This window comes from Lithobates pipiens, unplaced genomic scaffold (assembly GCF_037356315.1).
Source record: "Lithobates pipiens isolate NorthernLeopardFrog02 unplaced genomic scaffold, aLitPip1_a1.2 Scaffold_1, whole genome shotgun sequence".
In the NCBI taxonomy this organism is placed as follows: Eukaryota; Metazoa; Chordata; class Amphibia; order Anura; family Ranidae; genus Lithobates; species Lithobates pipiens.
In genome coordinates this window covers 228,600,426-228,619,675 of record NW_027507685.1, presented here as the reverse complement: position 1 = coordinate 228,619,675, position 19,250 = coordinate 228,600,426, and the positions used below count along the sequence as shown (strand labels likewise).

The following is a 19,250-nucleotide window of genomic DNA, read 5'->3' as shown; positions in this document are numbered from 1 at the left end:
GATGGCACATGGCATGGAGAGGATGGGGGATGATGGCGCATGGCATGGAGAGGATGGGGGGGTGATTGTACATGGCATGGACAAGATGGGGATAACCATTGTTAGGTTGAACTGGTGTCTGTGTCCAGCTGGGGAGATACCTCTCTTAATCCTGGGGACCATCCCTCCTCTCCCTCCTCATCCTGGAGACCCTTTCTTGTCTCTATTCATCCTGGAGATCATTCCTCCTCTCTCCTCATCCTGGAGATCATTCCTCCTCTCTCCTCATCCTGGAGATCATTCCTCCTCTCTCCTCATCCTGGAGACCCTTTCTTGTGTCTCTTCATCCTGGAGAACCTTCCTCTTCTCTCCTGATCCTGGGGGACCCTTCCTCCTCTCTCCTCATCCAGGATCCTTGTCTCCAGGATGAGGAGAGAGGAGGAATTGTCTCCAGGATGAGGAGAGAGGAGGAATTGTCTCCAGGATGAGGAGAGAGGAGGAATTGTCTCCAGGATGAGGAGAGAGGAGGAATTGTCTCCAGGATGAGGAGAGAGGAGGAATTGTCTCCAGGATGAGGAGAGAGGAGGAATTGTGTCCAGGATGAGGAGAGATGAGGAATGGTGTCCAGGATGAGGAGAGATGAGGAATGGTGTCCAGGATGAGGAGAGATGAGGAATGGTGTCCAGGATGAGGAGAGATGAGGAATGGTGTCCAGGATGAGGAGTAGGAATGGTCCTCAGGGTGAGAAGAGGAGAGGAGGAATGGTCCCCAGCATGAGGAGTAGGAATGGTCCTCAGGGTGAGAAGAGAGGAGGAATGGTTCCCAGCATGAGGAGAGAGGATGAATGGTTCCCTCGAAGAGGCAAAAGGAGTTATGTTCCCCAGGATGAGGAGAGGAGGAACGGTCCCCAGGATGAAGCGAGAGGAGGAACGGTCCCGAGGATGAAGCGAGAGGAGGAACGGTCCCCAGGATGAAGAAGATACAATGAAGGTATTTGCAACACTTGAAATGCTGTGAAAATATTTTCTGTATTTATTCAGTTTAAATAAACGTCACATACAATAATTATGAACGATTATTAATTACATTTGGTTGGGAGGAGTCAAAGAACAGGGCTGTACAAAAACGGGTACATGGTGGGGGCGGGTTTGAGGTCATTGCACCTAGAAAAAAGGGACCGCTACAAAAGATCAATCCAAGAGAGCGGTGAGTACATTATAAAAAAGTTCTCCCAGGAGGGTTTCTATGGTACGGGATCTGCTGCCCTCTAGTGACAGACAGGATACATTACAGTACAAAGTGCAGCTGCCAACCAACAGAATCTGTAACATTTCCTGAGGTCTGAGATGTGCAAATTATAGTCGGGCTTCAGATTCTCCTGACTTCAACATAACGTACAAAGCTGGAGGAGAGAAAAAAAAAAGTGTAAAATTGTCAGAACAACAACAAGAGCAACAGAAAAGGCAGAGGAGGAAGGAGGAGGAGGAATGAGAGAGGAGCAGCAACAGAAACAGCAGACAAGAAACCGGAATGGCAGAGAAGGAGGGAGAGAGGAGCAGCAACAGGATCAGCAGACAACAGGGATGGCAGAGGAGGGAGAGAGGAGCAGTGACAGGAACAGCAGACAAAGAAACAGGAGTGGCAGAGGAGCAACGCTAGGAATGGCAGAGAAGGAAAGAGGAGCAGCAACAGGAACGGCAGAGGAGCAGCGACAGGAACAGCAGACAAGAAACAAGAGGAATGGCAGAGGAGCAAAGCCAGGAACGGGAAAGAGGGAGAGAGGAGCAGCACCAGGAATGGCAGAGGAGGGAGAGAGAGGAGCAATGACAGAAACGGCAGAGAAGCAACGTCAGGAACAGCAGACAATGAAGAGGAACAGCAGAGGAGCAACGTCGGGAGCAATGACAGGAGAGACAGAGGCGGAGCAGCAACAGAGGAACGGCAGAGAAGAAGGAGAGGAGCAGCAACAAGGAGGGACAGAGGAGCAATGTCAGGAATGGCAGAGGAGCAGCAACAGGAACAGCAGAGGAGCAACAAAGGAGCAGTGTCAGGACCAGCAGACAAGAAACAAACAAAAAGGAATGGCAGAGGAGCAATGACAGGATTGGCAACGACCGGAACGGCAGACGAGCAGCGACAGGAACAACAGACAAGAAACAAGAGGAATGGCAGAGGAGCAATGCTAGGAACGGCAGAGAAGGAGGGAGAGAGGAGCAGCAACAGCAGGGACAGAGGAGCAACAACAGAGGAGCAACACCAGGAATGACAGAGGAAGAGAGGAGCAATAACAGAAACGGCAGAGAAGCAACGTCAGGAACAGCAGACAATGAAGAGGAACAGCAGAGGAGCAACGTCGGGAGCAATGACAGGAGAGACAGAGGAGGAGCAGCAACAGAGGAACGGCAGACAAGAAGGAGAGAGGAGCAGCAACAAGAAGGGACAGAGGAGCAATGTCAGGAATGGCAGAGGGGCAGCAACAGGAACAGCAGACAAGAAACAGGAATGGCAGCGGAGCAACGCCAGCACCGGCAGAGGAGCAACAAAGGAGCAGAGTCAGGAACAGCAGACAAGAAACAGGAATGGCAGAGGAGGAGGGACAGAAGAGCAATGACAGGAGCGACAGATCAGAAACCACAGATGAGTGACAGGAGAGACAAGAGAGGAAGGAATGGAGTTACAGAATGAAGATTTCCCAGCAGTAGTCCTCACCGGTGGCCTCGCTGTGAAGCACAGCGCTGTCATGACTGCGGACCTGGCATCTGGTGTAGACTTTCTGACCGTCGACCTTCTCCACTCGGCTGTCTATGAGGACTGTGGATCCCAGAGGAATCGGACTACAGACACAAAGAGAACCTCATTACACCTCTCTGCTATCACAGCTTCAGAACATCAACAACTCCTACCCCCCCCCCCCCGCGAGAGTCTCCCCAATATTATTCTTCCCTGTCACTACCACATCATCACCGCCGGCCATCGATTGTACAATCTCCTGACAACCATGTAGTGTCAGGTAGGTCCTCTTCTCCCCCCTGGGCGCTTACCTCCGATAGTCGAGGTTCAGGTTGGCGGTCATAGCCGGTCCGATGCTGTTTACAATTCCCGCCCCCACGGTGGAGTCTACGATGGTGGCGATGCAGCCCCCGTGTGTGTACCTAGAAGAAGGCAAGAGGGGACGCGAGAGGTGGAAGGAGAACAAGGAGAGCCCGAGGAACCAAAGGATTCTGGTTAGGGTAGGCTCTGCGAAGAAAAAAAAAAAGAAAAAAAAAAAAAGAAAATAACGCTCACCCTGCGAGGCCCCCCAGATAGGGCCCGGGCTGGAATATGCAGACTGTCCTCTTCTCCGCCTCGTTATAGAACATACAATACTCGAAGCCGATTCCTTCCTGGTCCAGGTTCCTGGTGAAGAAACGAGTTTCCCCGTCGGCCTCCAGGCTCATACCTGTACAGGAGGAGGTCAGAGGTCACCAGAGGAGCTTACACTCTAATGTCATCCCCCACCACAGCCAAACACTATTCTTATTCTTGTACTCGATCTGCTGCCAGCGAACTCCTCGTAGGAGGGAAGTCTCCTCCAGCTCGGGTCTCGGCTCAGCTCCTCGTACAGCCTCTTGGTTTCGGGGTTCCAGGTGGGGTTGGGCACGGCGTAGTCCCGCGGTTGGAGGGCGGCCTGCAGATTTAAAAATAAATAAATAAACAGATGTCAGACCTGTGCCCTTCGCTTTGGCTTTTCTATGATTGGGAGGGTTAAAAAGAAGACATTCTGGGTGGAGTCTTTGGTGGATATTCAGCCTATAGGAAGCAGATGTTTGGGATCACCTCCCACTGACAGCGATCACCGTCCCGCGGTCAGGGTGTGAGCGGCACTAGAGGTGTGTGCAGAACATTCAAATTTCTTACGTTACCAAATTTTGGTTTCAGAATTTTAGTTAAAAATTTTAATTTTGTTTATTCATTTTCTGACGGATTCCACAATTTTTTGAAAAACAATTTGAACTCGTAAAAAACAAAAAACAAAACAAAACAAAACCCAAAACAAAACACAAACACCACACGATCAATGATTCAAATTCTGTGTGAAGAAATAGCTGGTTGCTAAGGATCGGGCTGGGGGCGCCGTCCGCCACGTCCTTAGCAACCGACGACTCGTTGGCTGTCAGCGGGATTCCCCACTGACAGCTGAAACGTAAAAACAAATGAGTGCTGGCAATAGAAAATCCTGGAAAAAAAAACAAACCCCCCCCCCCCCCCCCCAACAACCAACCCTGCATGGGCACCAGCCCCCCCCCCCCCCCCCCGATGGGGAAGAGGAATAAAAAAAAAAAAAAAGCATAGGGGTCCGGACCTTTATCCAAGCATGCAACCCAGGAAAGGGGGAAGGGGGGGTGTATGAGCAAGTGCCCCCCCACCCCAAACCATACCAGGTCACCATACCAGGGCCCTGCCCTAAGCACCATGCTGATGGGGACAAGGGCCTCTTTCCAACAACCCTGGCTGGTGGTTGTGGGGGGGGGACCCCAGATCCCGCCCTACCCACCTATGTGAATGAGTATGGTGTACATAGATCAAAAATAGTAAATAAAAAGTCCCCCCCAGGCCCTTATCCGATGCAGACCGGGGGGCAGGCAAGGAAAGGGGGGGGGGGTATTAGCAAAAAAACAAAGGAGTCCCCCCCAGATCCCACACTACCTCCAACTATGTGAATGAGTATGAGGTACGTAGTACCCCTACCCTTTCCACCCCAAAAAATTTAAAAATAAATAAAAACCCCTTTCGAACGCTCCACGCTGTTGAATGTCCGACGGTTCTTACATGGCTAAGGGGTGGCCCCGCCCCTGTGACATCACCAACCAGGTAACGCTGGGCTGTTGATGTCACAAAGGGGGTGGGGTGTTTTACATTTCAGCCAGTAGGGAAGCCCGCTGACAGCTGATGACTCATTGGTTGTTAAGGAGGCGGCGGCGGCGGCGGCGGCCACCCCCCCCCCCTTTAGCAACCAGCTATTTCTTGACACAGGATTCGAATCGGTTGACCTTTTTGTTTCTCCCCCTCCCCCCAAACGATCCGAATCCAAGTCGTACATAAATAATTTGGAATGGGTGAGAAAACGATGAACGTAAATTAAATTTCAACAAAAATGTGTTACCATTTCATCTCCGAGATTCAGATACATCCGAATGGCTACAAATGTATCCAAATTTATATCCAGAGAGGCATAGTGTCTATGGGGCTCCGTCCGGCAGCAGAGCGCGCACATTAGGTGGCATGCCCCTCCCCCACTGGGGACACTCCAGGCGGTTAACCCCTCCCCCAACCAATCAGTACTCACAGGGAATAGGTGTTCATGCTCTACCCTGGCGGCGGCGGCGGTAGAGGCGTGGCGGCAGACGGCAGCGCCGCCCTGGATGATCCTGGAGATTTCGTACAGCATGGTGCCTGAGAGAGGAGACAGGAAGGAGATGAGACGGGGACACCGACATCAATCTATACATTATCCCCCACACTGGAGGAGTACTACATATCCCAGCATGTCCCCCCCCCCCCCACACACACACACACACACACCAGAGCACTACCTGTACCAGCATGTCCCCTCCCCCACACCAGAGCACTACATATCCCAGCATGTCCCCACCCCCACACCGGGGAACTACATATCCCAGCATGTCCCCCCACCCCCACACCAGAGCACTACATATCCCAGCATGTCCCCGCCCCCACACCAGAGCACTACATATCCCAGCATGTCCCCTCCCCCACACCGGAGCACTACATATCCCAGCATGTCCCGTCCCCCACACCGGAGCACTACATATCCCAGCATGTCCCGTCCCCCACACCGGAGCACTACATATCCCAGCATGTCCCGTCCCCCCACACCGGAGTACTACATATCGCAGCATGTCCCATCCCCCCACACCGGAGCACTACATATCGCAGCATGTCCCGTCCCCCCACACCGGAGCACTACATATCCCAGCATGTCCCCTCCCCCACACCGGAGCACTACATATCCCAGCATGCTCTGTGTATCCTTCCTCCACCTAGAACTGAACTACAAAGTCCCAGCAAAGCCCACAAGCTCCAGAACTCAGCCCCCCCTCACCTGCTGGGAGTTGTGATTCTTTTGCTGCTTTAGACCAAAACAGCTCCCCTGCCCACCTCCTCTCCAAACCCCTTCCATTCCACCAATGTCCCTTTTATCAGCATCTTCCAGGACTCGTCTCTATTCACACCTGTCCCTGATTCCGGAGACATTTTCCTGAAGCCTCCGCCTGGAGAAAATCTCCGCCCACTTGAGTATGATTTTTCACCACCACTTAATATTCAGAGGCATGTTATTAGGGTGGGCGGGGCTGCTGCTGACGTCCTGAGCATCTGTTCAGCTCCGCCCGCCCACCCGCAAGTCTCCGCCCACTCGAGGCTATAATTTTTCTCCACCGTGAGAATAAATCTACAGCGCATGCGCTGTTAAGGGCAGGGGATTGACACATGCGCAGTAAAGGCCCGCCGTCAGCTGTGCGAATGACGTAGCCTCACCGGAAGTGACGGGGTGAGCGAAAATCACGGGTCGCATGAAATTTTACAACACCGGCACACAGACGAAGGGTTTTCCCGATAGAAATTGAGTCCGTCGGACAGATGTGAAACGTGTTCTATTTATAGGTCCGGCGGAATTGAAGAAAAAACGTCCAATGAAGCGCACACACCATCGTAACATCCGACGGAATTATTCTGTTGGACCTTTTCTGCGGGAAAGTCCGGTCGTGTGTACGCCGCATTAGTTGTCTCTTATTCTGTCCGCTGGCTGAATAAAAGAACAGGCCCGTCTATGGCCGGCTTTAGTCCCATATGAAGGACCGCTGGAAGCTCCGCATTTGTCACCTATTATTAGTAAAGTGTTTGTATAGTAGTGTGTGCAGCACTGATAGAGATTATAACTCATACACGGCATAACACAGACCCTCCACACCCCCCATATACCGGCGCTGTACTCACCGGAATGGACTCCTATGACAGACACACAGAGGAGTGCGGCGGCCACAAAGAGCCTCATTCTCTTCTTTGTATGGAACCAGAACCGTCCTCTCACCTCACCCACTTCTACTGATACTCTGTGCAGGAGGAGGCGGAGACTCTGTACACAGGACGCTGCTGAGTGGGTGATAATTATCTACCATCCAATAGAAAAATTCATACACTGATGATCACCAGTTGCTAGGCAGAGGCAGTATGAACAGGTTGTCTAGTTGAGGAATAGAATGGGAGAAAGTGAAAGTAAAATGCTGAGACGTCAGACAAACATGATGACAGAGGAGCTCAGGGCGGGGAATTCCACATCCTGAGCCATGATCACTGAGCGGGGAGATGTGATTGGTTGGCACAGGAACTGAAGCCTTGTTACTGGCGGCCATTTTATCATTCGCAGTTCAGAATAGAAAAGATGATTTTCCCCCATTATCATAACATATACAGACGCCTGAAACCCAACTCCACACACTTCTTTTTGAAGTACTGGATAGGGAAGGAAGTCAGGTTTAGGTTAGAATTGCTCTCTGTGAGGTTGATTTACTAAAGACAAATATATTGTGTACTAGAAGTGCACTGCGAGTGAAGGGGCTCTAGATCTGAGGGGAAGCTCTGCTGATTTCTATCATCCAATCACGTACAAGCAAAAATGCATTTTTTTTTAATTTACTTTGCATGTTCCCCTCATATCTAGAGGACCTGTATTAGCAATGCACAGAACATTTACCTTTAGTAAACCAACCCCTGTGTCTTCAGGTGGACATGAAGTAAAATCTCCTGCCCCCATGGAACTTGTCACCCCTCTATTACTTCCTGTATCTCAGATATGAAGGATAACTTCCCACACTTGTGTGTCAGTGTTGAATTATAAATCTTGATAACTTGCTGCACATTCACTGACAAGTTGTACACTTGCAGAGCACTTGAAGCACAAGTTCTAGTTGACACTTTTCAAATTTGTAGCAAATTTGCATAGCAAGTCTCTAGCAAAAGTTTCAGTGGTGAGTAGGGTTGCCCCCTGTCTGGGATTCACCCGGACAGTACGGGTTTGGAATTACATGTCCAGGATTCAGTTCACCTGAGCCCGGACACAGTGTTCAGACCCAGCTGAGGAGACTCCTATTATGACTCTGTAATGGGTCTCCCATCCAGATGTCTCCCTCCCATGCCTGCACTGTGCGGTGCTCTGGCCAAGTCTCCGGTGCTTAGTTTGCCCACGTGTCCCGGATTTCCTGGGATTGTCCCTTAATTTATATCTGTGTCCCGTGTCCCGGGCACCTTCATTCCGGGACAATACAATGTCCCGGAAGGAACTAAGGACACACAGCCACAGCAATAAACATTGCCTAGCAACAGCGCTCTGAGTCCTCCCACCTCCGCCTCCGGCCGCAGCAGCAGGGAGAGCGAGAGAGCAGCCAGAGAGCGTCTTCTGTATCTCCTCCTCCTGAGTCCTGAGGGCGGCTTCTTACTGTTGCTGGCCTGCCCACCACCTGTAGCACAGAGCCTTGGAGAACTTTCTTTGGCTACTGTGATAGGTCACGGTCACGCTGGTGGTGGGCAGGGACAGAAGTCCTCCGACGGCCGCTGCCGTTCCATCCTCCGAGGGGAGATCTGCACACTGCTCCATCCAGCATGCCTGCCTGGGCAAGCTTGTGACACTCACCGGGAAGCCGCTGACTGTGAGCCCCCCACCCCACGGACCCTCCAAGTGAGTGATCTGAGCACTGTCTGTAGCTAACCAGACCTCTGCCCTCCTTCCTCTCTCTCTCCCTGCCCCCTCTGTCTCCCTCTCTCTCCCTGCCCCCTTCTCTCTCCCTGCCCCCTTCTCTCTCCCTGTCCCTCCTCTCTCTCCCTGTCCCCCCTCTCTCTCCCTGTCCCCCTCTCTCCCTGTCCCCCTCTGCCCCCGCTCTCTCTGCCTGTCCTCCCATCTCCCTGTCCCCCCTATGTCTGCCTGTCTCCCCCCTCTCTCTTCCTGTCTCCACTCCCTGTCTCCCCTCCCTCTCCCTGTCACCGTCACTCTCCCCCCTCTCCCTGTCCCCCCTCTCCCTGTCCCCCCTCTCTCTCCCTGTCCCCCCTCTGTCTCCCTGTCCCCCTCTCTCTGCCTGTCCCCCCTCTCTCTCCCTGTCCCCCCTCTGTCTCCCTGTCCCCCTCTCTCTGCCTGTCCCCCCTCTCTCTCCCTGTCCCCCCTCTCTCTCCCTGTCTCCCCTCCCTCTCCCTGTCACCGTGTCTGTCCCCCGCTCTCTCTGCCTGTCCCCCGCTCTCTCTGCCTGTCCCCCGCTCTCTCTCCCTGTCCCCCCTCTCTCTCCCTGTCCCCCTCTCTCCCTGTCCCCCTCTGCCCCCGCTCTCTCTGCCTGTCCTCCCGTCTCCCTGTCCCCCCTATATCTGCCTGTCTCCCCCCTCTCTCTTCCTGTCTCCCCTCCCTTTCTCCCCTCCCTCTCCCTGTCACCGTCACTCTGCCCCCTCTCCCTGTCCCCCCTCTCCCTGTCCCCCCTCTCTCTTCCTGTCTCCCCTCCCTCTCCCTGTCACTGTCACTCTCCCCCCTCTCCCTGTCCCCTCTCTCCCCCTGTCCCCCCTCTGTCTCCCTGTCCCCCTTTCTCTGCCTGTCCCCCCTCTCTCTCCCTGTCCCCCCTCTCTCTCCCTGTCTCCCCTCTCTCTCCCTGTCTCCCCTCCCTCTCCCTGTCACCGTGTCTGTCCCCCGCTCTCTCTGCCTGTCCCCCGCTCTCTCTGCCTGTCCCCCGCTCTCTCTGCCTGTCCCCCCTCTCTCTGCCTGTCCCCCCTCTGTCTCCCCTCTGTCTCCCTGTCCCTGTCTTCCCTCCCTCTCCCTGTCTCCCCTCCCTCTCCCCCCTCTCCCTGTCGCCCCTCTGTCTCCCTGTCCGCCTCTCTCTGCCTGTCGTCCCTTTGTCTCCCTGTCCCCCTCTCTCTGCCTGTCATCCCTCTGTCTCCCTGTCCCCCTCTCTCTGCCTGTCGTCCCTCTGTCTCCCTGTCCCCCTCTCTCTGCCTGTCGTCCCTCTGTCTCCCTGTCCCCCTCTCTCTGCCTGTTGTCCCTCTGTCTCCCTGTCCCCCTCTCTCTGCCTGTCGTCCCTCTGTCTCCTTGTCCCCCCTCTCTCTCCCTGTCCCCCCTCTGTCTCCCTGTCCCCCCTCTGTCTCCCTGTCCCCCCTCTGTCTCCCTGTCCCCCTCTGTCTCCCTGTCCCTGTCTCCCCTCCCTCTCCCTGCCCTGTCTCCCCTCCCTCATTCCCCTCTCCTTGTCGTCCCTCTGTCTCCCTGTCCCCCTCTCTCTGCCTGTCGTCCCTCTGTCTCCCTGTCCCCCTCTCTCTGCCTGTCGTCCCTCTGTCTCCCTGTTCCCCTCTCTCTGCCTGTCGTCCCTCTGTCTCCCTGTCCCCCTCTCTCTGCCTGTCGTCCCTCTGTCTCCCTGTCCCCCTCTCTCTGCCTGTCGTCCCTCTGTCTCCCTGTCCCCCTCTCTCTGCCTGTCGTCCCTCTGTCTCCTTGTCCCCCCTCTCTCTGCCTGTTGTCCCTCTGTCTCCTTGTCCCCCCTCTGTCTCCTTGTCCCCCCTCTGTCTCCCTGTCCCCCCTCTGTCTCCCTGTCCCCCCTCTCTCTCCCTGTCCCCCCTCTCTCTCCCTGTCCCCCCTCTGTCTCCCTGTCCCCCCTCTGTCTCCCTGTCCCCCACGCTCTCTCTGCCTGTCCCCCCTCTTTCTCCCTGTCCCCCTCTCTCTCTCCCTGTCCCCCCCTGTATCCCTATCCTCCTCCCTCTCCCTGTCTCCGTCACTCTCCCCCTCTCTCTCTCTGCCTGTCCCCCCTCTCTCTCTCTGTCCCCCCTCTCTCTCCCTGTCCCTCCTGCCCCCTCTCTCTCTCCCTGCCCTCTCTCTGGCAGCAGGTGACAAGTGACATGCTTCATCTGGTGGCAGGTGATGGTGGCAAGTGACACTTGTTATCTGGTGGCAAGTGACAAGCGGCCTCTGGTGGCAGGAGACAGTGGCAAGTGGCATCTGGTGGCAGGAGACAGTGGCAAGTGACAAGCAGCATCTGGTGGCAAATGGCAAGCTCAGGGTTCCCTCTGCGTTATGGTGAGTTGAACTATTTCATTTTATATTACAATGTAGTAATAGAAATAATGTGATTTGATCATCTTGACACCATACTAAGCCTGGTGTCAGAATGATTTCAGTGGTAGCACCATCCATTCACCCAACAAATCCCCCCCACTTCTGAATCCGCCGTCAACCCTGAGACTACATTCGCGTAGACACTAACTTTTGCACAAACCAATCAATAAACACTTATTGCGATTTTGGTAAAAAAATAAATAAATATGTAGAATACGTATTGGCCTAAACTGAATAAAAAAATGTTTTTTTATATATTTTTTGGGTTTATATATTATAGCAAAAAACAAAAAATATTGCTTTTTTTTCCCAAATTGTCGATCTTTTTTGTTTATAGCACAAAAAATAAAAACAGCAGAGGTGATCAAATACCACCAAAAGAAAGCTTTATTTGTGGGAAAAAAAGGACGTCAATTTTGTTTGAGAGCCACGTCGCACGACCGTGCAATCTTCAGTTAAAGTGACGCAGTTCCAAATTGCAAAAAGTGCTCTGGTCTTTGGCCAGCCAAATGGTCCGGGGCTTAAAAGATTAAGATAAATATTAAGTTAAAAAAACAAAACAAAACAAACAAACATATTTCTTATGTTATTTTTGATATAGTAAGGGTGGGTTATTATAACCAGGGCAGCCATCAGAAATTTGTGGGCCCCTTACACAACTTTAGACCTGGGCTTGCCCACGGGCCATCCTACTGAATCCACACACCGGTCACCTCACCTGTACACACTCAGCCCCCCTGCAATCCTGTATATATGTCATCCCCCCAAACCTGTAAATATGTCAGCCCCCCCACACACACACACCTGTATATATGCCAGCCCCAGGGCTGTCTTTAAGGCAGGGCAAAAGGGGAAGCTGCCCTGGGCCCTGTCATTGTTGTGGGGTCCAAAGCAGCTGCCTCATACTTGCCAACTATCCCAGCTTAAATTCCCTTGTCCCTTGAAGTTTTAGCCCTGTGCTGTGTCCCGATATCTCAATGTGAAGTGCTGGTACTAATGCTGCTCCCCTCTGCCCTATTGTTGTGTACAGATGACTTACCGGCAGACCCTTTGTTTACATGTAAATAACTGGCATTTATATGTAAATAGCGGTGGCATTACTAAGAAAATAGCTGCGGGCGGCGGCATTCATATGTATATCATGCTTCCCTGCAGTAAGGAGATGATGTGCTGTAACCTCTATCAACCAATCAGTGAGCAGTATTGCTGTATAGTAATCTCTAGCAACCAATTAACAAGCAGAAATTATTTGATGTAACCTCTAGCAACTAATCAGTGAGCCGTAATGTGTGCTGTAGCCTCTAGCAACCAGTCAGTAAGCAGTAATGATAGCTGTAACCGCTGGCAACCAATTGCAATTGCTGCCTGATCTGATACAGTAACTGATTTTAAGTCTAGCTGCTATTTATTGTATATCTCAGAGCAGGTGGAGAGTGAAATTACATGGGGGGGCAAGAAAATTTTTGCCCAGGGCCCAAACGATATTAAAGACAGCCCTGTCCAGACCCCTCCCACACAAACCTGTATATATGCCAGCCACCCCTCCACACAAACCTGTATATATGTCAGCCCCTTACATACACAAACCTGTAAACACATAAGGTTCTGGCCCCTCCCTTTCCCTCACAGCCCCTACCTGTAAAGAAGGCCTACCTGGTCCCAGCTCGTTTCACAAAGCTGACATATTGCTGAGAAGCTCAGTACAAATCACACGAGGGGTGTACATGCACATAGTAGCCAGAGGTGGCAGTAAAGAGATCGATGTCTGAGCTCAGTGACACGAGAACTGCAGAAGCTGTGAAATTGTTTCTGTAATGCACAGCAAGGCTCCCCTCCACATGTCCATCCATCTTCTGGCCCCGGGGCCCCTTACAGTTGTGATGGCTGTACCCCCTGATGGCGGCCCTGATTATAACCCATCAGATTTTGTCATGTATGTCCAACTGGAGAGATTTCCCCTTAATTTCTGTTCCATAACCGCCACAGAAAGTGAGCAGAAATCCCAGGTAGCCACCAGGATCACCAGAATTTATGTCCCCAATTCTAAAGACTTCCTGTCTCCATTGCTCCATCCCTCCTTCACCTCCTCTCCCGTCTCCATCCCTCCTTCACCCCCTCTCCCGTCTCCATCCCTCCTTCACCTCCTCTCCCGTCTCCATCCTCCTTCACCCTCCCGTCTCCATCCCTCCTTCACCTCCTCTCCCGTCTCCATCCCTCCTTCACCCCCTCTCCCGTCTCCATCCTCCTTCACCTTCCCGTCTCCATCCCTCCTTCACCTCCTCTCCCGTCTCCATCCCTCCTTCGCCTCCTCTCCCGTCTCCATCCCTCCTTCACCTCCTCTCCCGTCTCCATCCCTCCTTCACCTCCTCTCCCGTCTCCATCCCTCCTTCGCCTCCTCTCCCGTCTCCATCCCTCCTTCGCCTCCTCTCCCGTCTCCATCCCTCCTTCGCCTCCTCTCCCGTCTCCATCCCTCCTTCGCCTCCTCTCCCGTCTCCATCCATCCTTCGCCTCCTCTCCCATCTCCATCCCTCCTTCGCCTCCTCTCCCGTCTCCATCCCTCCTTCGCCTCCTCTCCCGTCTCCATCCTCTGTTGCAGATCCCTCCAACCTCTTCACCCTCCATCACTTCCATGCCTCTGTTACTCTCTCCCTCCCTTCTTTCATATTTCCATAACTCCATCCTTTTATCTCTTGCTCCATCCATCCCTCCATCATACTGTCCATCCAACAATCCTTGTGCCTTATATCCCTCCACCATCCTCCATCACTTTCATCCCTCTATTATTCTGTCTATCCCTCTATCTGTCACGTACCTTCTAGTAGCGAGCCCGGATTGCGGAGAGAGGCCTCCTTTACGACTCCCACTACCGGTTTCCTGGCAATGTAACAGGGAACACAGGAGTAAGGAGGGGTACAGGTGCCTGGCAGGATCAACAGATGGGTAGGATGGGTAGGCGAAGTTCAGTGGAGCAGGTAATCACAGTGAAGGGATCAGCAGGTAGTTTATAGCAGATACACAGTTCAAAGAAGCAGGTAACTTGGCGATAAGCAGTGCAGGAAAGCAGGCCACTTGTAGCAGGTGAACAGTGTAATATACACAAGTGCTTGCAGCAGATAAACAGTCAATATAAGCAGGCACTAGGAGCAGATGGACAGTGCAATACTAGCAGGTTACTTGTAGCAGATGACGCAGTTCAGAATAAGCAGGTGACTTGCAGCAGATAGGTAGTTCAATATGAGCAGGCACTTATAGCAGATGAACAGTTCAATACTAACAGATTACTTGTAGCAGATGACACAGTTCAGTATAAGCAGGTGACTTGCAGCAGATAGGTAGTTCAATATGAGCAGGCACTTATAGCAGATGAACAGTTCAATACTAACAGATTACTTGTAGCAGATGAGCAGGTTACCCTTTAAGCAGACGGATGGTCAGAGCAAGCCGAATCGTATACCAGACAGGAACGAAGTACAAGGGAACAGGCAGGAGAATAGTCACAACAAGCCGAGGTCGGGTGCAGGCGGATAGCAGATGGGTCACAGGCAGGCCGGGTCAAACAGGAACAAACAATACGGATCAGGTCTCACAGATATAACGCTGTAGAGCAGACAGCAAAGACTGTTGGCAAGAGGCTGGTTTAAATAGGCCGTTTGGCGCCAATACGGACGCGCGCACGCGCACCTGTGTACGAACGTAAGGGCGTTCGTACGATCGTGCGTACCCGCGACGATCGTACATCAGAAGACCTGGAGGACAATCTCTTCGTGAGATTTTCATGACATTGCCCCCTCCCAAGGGGCAGCCTCCGGATGCCCTTTCGGGCAAACTTTTCCGGATGGGCCCTTTTAAAGGATCGAATCAAGTTTTTCGCATGAATGTTGTCCTCAGGCTCCCAGGAGTTCTCTTCAGGACCATATCCTTTCCATTTGATTAAGAACTGGTTCTGGTTTCCTCTTCTTCTGGATTTTAGGATAGCTTCAATTTCAAATTCTTCTTCACCATCAACCAAGATCGGATCAGGAGGAGTGGTTTTTCGGTTAGGAAATGGATTGGGAGTGAAAGGTTTCAATAAGGATACATGGAATACCGGATGAACCTTTAGTGAGTCTGGAAGTTCTAGTTCAAAAGCAACTTTGTTAATCTTCCTTTTGACTTAGAAAGGTCCTAAAAACTTGGGACCTAGTTTCCTTGAAGACACGCCATTTTCAAGTTTACCGTGGATAGCCACACCAAATCACCAGGTACCAGTACTAACTCTCCTCGTCTCTTCCTATCAAAGGTTGCCTTGTTGTGCTCTTGAGTTTTAGTCATTGTTTCTTGTAGAAGTTTGTTGTTGGTTGAAAAAAAGTTCATCTTTTCCTGGACCGCAGGTACTGAACATTCAGGAAGGGAGTTGGGTAAAAATGAAGGGTGGAAGCCATAATTGGCAAAAAAGGGTGTTTATTTGATGGCGGAATGGAGAGAATTATTATACGCAAATTCAGCTACTGGAAGCAGGGAGATCCAATCATCTTGTGCAAAAGAGGAAAAACAGCGTAAATATTGTTTAAGAGTTTGGTTTGTCCTCTCAGTCTGCCCATTGGACTGAGGATGATAAGCGGATGAGAAAGATAGCTCAATATTCAAGGCCTTGCAAAGGGACTTCCAGAATCGAGAGGTGAACTGTACTCCTCGATCCGAAACTATATTGGCTGGTACCCCATGGAGCCTAATTATTTCTTTGATAAACACTTGTGCAGTTTCAGAGGCTGAAGGGGTACCCTTCATGGGAATAAAATGTGCCATCTTTGACAGACGATCGACCACCACCAAGATATTGGTATGATCGTCTGCCGGAGGCAATTCAACAATGAAGTCTAGAGACAGCATTTTCCATGGCTTGTCCGGAACAGACAACGGTTTAAGGAGGCCCCAGGCCTTGGTTTTACAGTTCTTACTCCTAATACACGTAGTGCAGGTGTTCACGTATTTCCTGCAATCCTCCCGTAACTGAGGCCACCAAAAAGTACGCTGTACCAAATCAATGGTTCTAGTGATACCAAAATGTCCGGTGAGTGCGTGGTCATGACGCTCTAGAACAGATACCTGCAGAGTTTCGGGGATGTAGATCTTGTCTTTATACCACAGTAACCCACCTCTGGTTTGTAGTTCTGGTTCTGAGAAAGGTCTTTGTCCCATGGAGGCTTGTCTAAGCCGAGAGAGAAGATCTTCCTGAAGCAGAAGGAAATTCCCAGGAGCGAGAATGGTATCCGGAGGAGAATTCTCCTGGGACTTGTGGAACATCCGTGACAAGGCATCTGGTTTTATATTCTTAGACCCTGGGCGATACGTCACATGGAAAGAGAACCGGGAGAAGAAGAGTGCCCACCTGGCTTGTCTTGGTTTTAGTCTTTTTGCAGATCTTAAGTACTCCAGGTTTTTGTGATCTGTAAATATTAGAATTGGATGAGAAGCTCCTTCCAACAAATAACGCCACTCTTCTAATGCGGATTTAATTGCCAACAGCTCCCGGTCTCCGACATCGTAATTTTTCTCTGCTGCAGATAACTTACGCAAAAAGAAAGCCACAGGATGAAGCAGGGCCTTAGTTCCTTGTCTTTGGGATAATATAGCTCCTACGGCGATTTCGGATGCATCCACTTCTAAAACAAATGGCAGGGAGGAATCTGGATGTCTTAAAATAGGAGCGGAGGTGAAAAGTCCCTTGAGAGTCTAGAATGCTTTTTGAGCTTCAGAGGTCCAATGAAAACGGGTTCCTTGTCTAGTTAGTTGTGTGATGGGTGCAACAATAGCTGAGAAACCTTTAATAAATTTGCGGTAGAAGTTGGCGAATCCAATAAAACGTTGGATTCCTTTCCTGTCTACAGGAGTCGGCCAGTCCAAAATCGCAACAATCTTCTGGGGGTCCATTTTTATACCCTTACTAGAGATGATCAACCCCAAGAATGGTATACTTTCCTGTTCGAACAAACACTTGTCTGCTTTTGCATATAGTCCGTGTTGGCGGAGCCGACCCAACACGCTTTTGACGTGCTTGCGATGGGCTTCAAGGGAGGAAGAAAAAATCAAAATATCATCTAAATAAACGACAGCAAATAAGTCCAGAAAGTCCCGGAGCACATCATTGATAAAGTATTGGAAAGTGGCGGGGGCATTACACAAACCGAAGGGCATCACCAAATACTCGAAGTGTCCGAATCGGGTACGGAAAGCAGTCTTCCTCTCATCTCCGGCCTTGATACGGATCAAGTTGTAAGCCCCACGGAGATCGAGTTTAGTGAACACCGTAGCAATTCCCAGTCTTTGGAATAACTCTGGAAAAAGAGGGAGAGGGTACCGGTTCTTTATAGTGATGTTGTTTAATTCACGGTAGTCTACGCAGGGTCGGAGAGTGTGGTCCTTTTTCTCAACAAAGAAAATACCTGCACCTGCTGGGGACGTAGACGGGCGAATGAACCCCTTCTTTAAATTTTCTTCGAGGTATTCTTTGAGTTTCTCCTGCTCTACCTCTGTTAAGGGGAAAACCCTTCCAAACGGAATCTTGGCTCCAGGAAGTAACTCAATGGGGCAGTCATAAGCCCGGTGGGGCGGGAGCACCTCTGCCTTTTGTTTACTGAACACGTCCAAAAATTCATGGTAGACTTCGGGAATGGCTTGACGTAAATCGATCTCTGAGTCAATAGATAATAAGGTTGCTGGTCTCAGAGAACCGGATGAACCACAGAACTTCTGGCAATACGGTGAAGAAAAGGTAATTTCTCCTGTAGTCTAATTTATGGTTGGATTGTGAGCCTGTAGCCAGGGCATCCCAAGGATTATATAAAAAATTAGGGGAGGTGATAATGTCCATCCGGAGAAGTTCTCGATGAGAACCAGAGATAACAGTAGGTAGAGGTGCAGTTTCTCGAGTTACAGGACCAGATTTAATAGCGGAGCCATCGGCCAAATGAATAGAGAGTCCACGGGTCTTAGGTAGGAGAGGAATCTGATGTTGGGCAGCAAAGGATGAATCCATAAAACAGCTGCATGCCCCAGAATCAACAATGGCGGGTGTCTGTAAAGTCTTTCCTGGGAACTGAAAGGAGACAGAAATGATAAGGTGAGATGGAAACTTTATTAAAGAGTCTGGGAGATCAGGAGGCATGGATGGACATTTACGAAGTTTTATTGGACAGTTCCTGACGTAATGTCCAGATTCCCCGCAATAGAGACATAAGTTATTATTCCGCCGACGTTGACATTCTTCGGGGGTAAGAGATGGCCGCAAGACTCCAAGTTGCATTGGCTCAGGTGTGTCAGACGTGGATCGGGTGGCAGGTGCTGGATGTAAATGGCTTGGGGCCTTTGGAAGCATCCAGGTTGGACGAGAGAAACCAGTGGCCCTCTCAGCTCTCCTCTCTCTCAGACGACGATCGATCTGTATCGCCAAGTCAATTAGTGCGTTTAATGTCTGTGGAACACCGACTCTAGCAAGCTCATCCTTCAAAGAATCAGAGAGTCCCATGCGGAACTGATGGCGAAGGGCAGCATCATTCCAGTTCGTATCCGCACCCCATCGCCTGAACTCGGCCACAAAATCTTCCACCGCCCTTCGTCCCTGCTGGAGGGTCCGCAAAGCGGTTTCTGCAGTTGCTGAAAGTTGAGGATCTTCATACAATTGAGCCATAGCATCAAAAAAGGTAGAAAGATTAGTCAACGCTGCGTCCTTGTTTTCTAACAGGCGGTGGGCCCAGGTCTGGGGGTCTCCAGAGAGTAGAGACACCACAAAACCCACCTTGGTAGCCTCTAAAGAGAAGGTCCGTGGTTGGAGGGCAAAATATAATTCGCAGGAGTTGCGGAAGGCCCTGAAGCCACTGCGATTCCCAGAAAATTGCTCGGGTGTGGGAACTTTAGGTTCTGGTGGTAACATCACAACTGTAGGTGTTGGACCTGCTTCAGCTGAAGAAACTGATGGTTGAGGGCCCCCCAAGGATCCGGAGGGGTTGGAAAGAGCAATTACCCATTCCTCCAGCCGAGTGTAGCCTTGTTGAAGGCCCTTAACTGCCTCAGACAGTCCTGCCAGGTGTTGACAAAGTTCTTCCATGGCGGAGGCTCCCCGCTCGGGCTCAGACATTGGCTGTCTGCGACTGTCACGTACCTTCTA

The 19,250-nt window shown here is 51.2% G+C and overlaps 2 protein-coding genes across 3 annotated transcripts in view; both read right to left on the bottom strand.

The window, feature by feature from the left end:
• LOC143984105 (class I histocompatibility antigen, F10 alpha chain-like) overlaps positions 1–19,250 on the bottom strand; it is a 907,941-nt gene that overhangs the window by 572,876 nt on the left and 315,815 nt on the right. The gene's annotated exons all lie outside the window — the stretch shown is intronic.
• LOC143984037 (acyl-coenzyme A thioesterase THEM4-like) lies at positions 976–6,352 on the bottom strand. 2 transcript variants are annotated; one of them, XM_077484316.1, is made up of 7 exons: positions 6,213–6,352; positions 5,306–5,412; positions 3,508–3,646; positions 3,265–3,418; positions 3,021–3,131; positions 2,689–2,813; positions 976–1,381 (listed from the first exon to the last, which is right to left on the bottom strand). In XM_077484316.1, exons 1-7 carry the CDS (start codon positions 6,232–6,234, stop codon positions 1,335–1,337), a joined length of 705 nt encoding a protein of 234 aa, XP_077340442.1. In that variant the 5' UTR covers positions 6,235–6,352; the 3' UTR covers positions 976–1,334. The 2 variants fall into 2 exon arrangements, with proteins under 2 accessions (XP_077340442.1, XP_077340451.1); XM_077484325.1 differs by having other exon boundaries at positions 6,083–6,337.

Coding starts and splice junctions, on each gene's coding strand:
- LOC143984037 (XM_077484316.1), bottom strand. CDS start 6,234: ATGTCTCCGGAATCAGGGACAG. Junction 3,132..3,264: donor TATCTGGGGGGCCTCGCAGG/GTGAGCGTTATT, acceptor GCCTTCTTCTAG/GTACACACACGGGGGCTGCA. Junction 2,814..3,020: donor CTGAACCTCGACTATCGGAG/GTAAGCGCCCAG, acceptor TTGTGTCTGTAG/TCCGATTCCTCTGGGATCCA.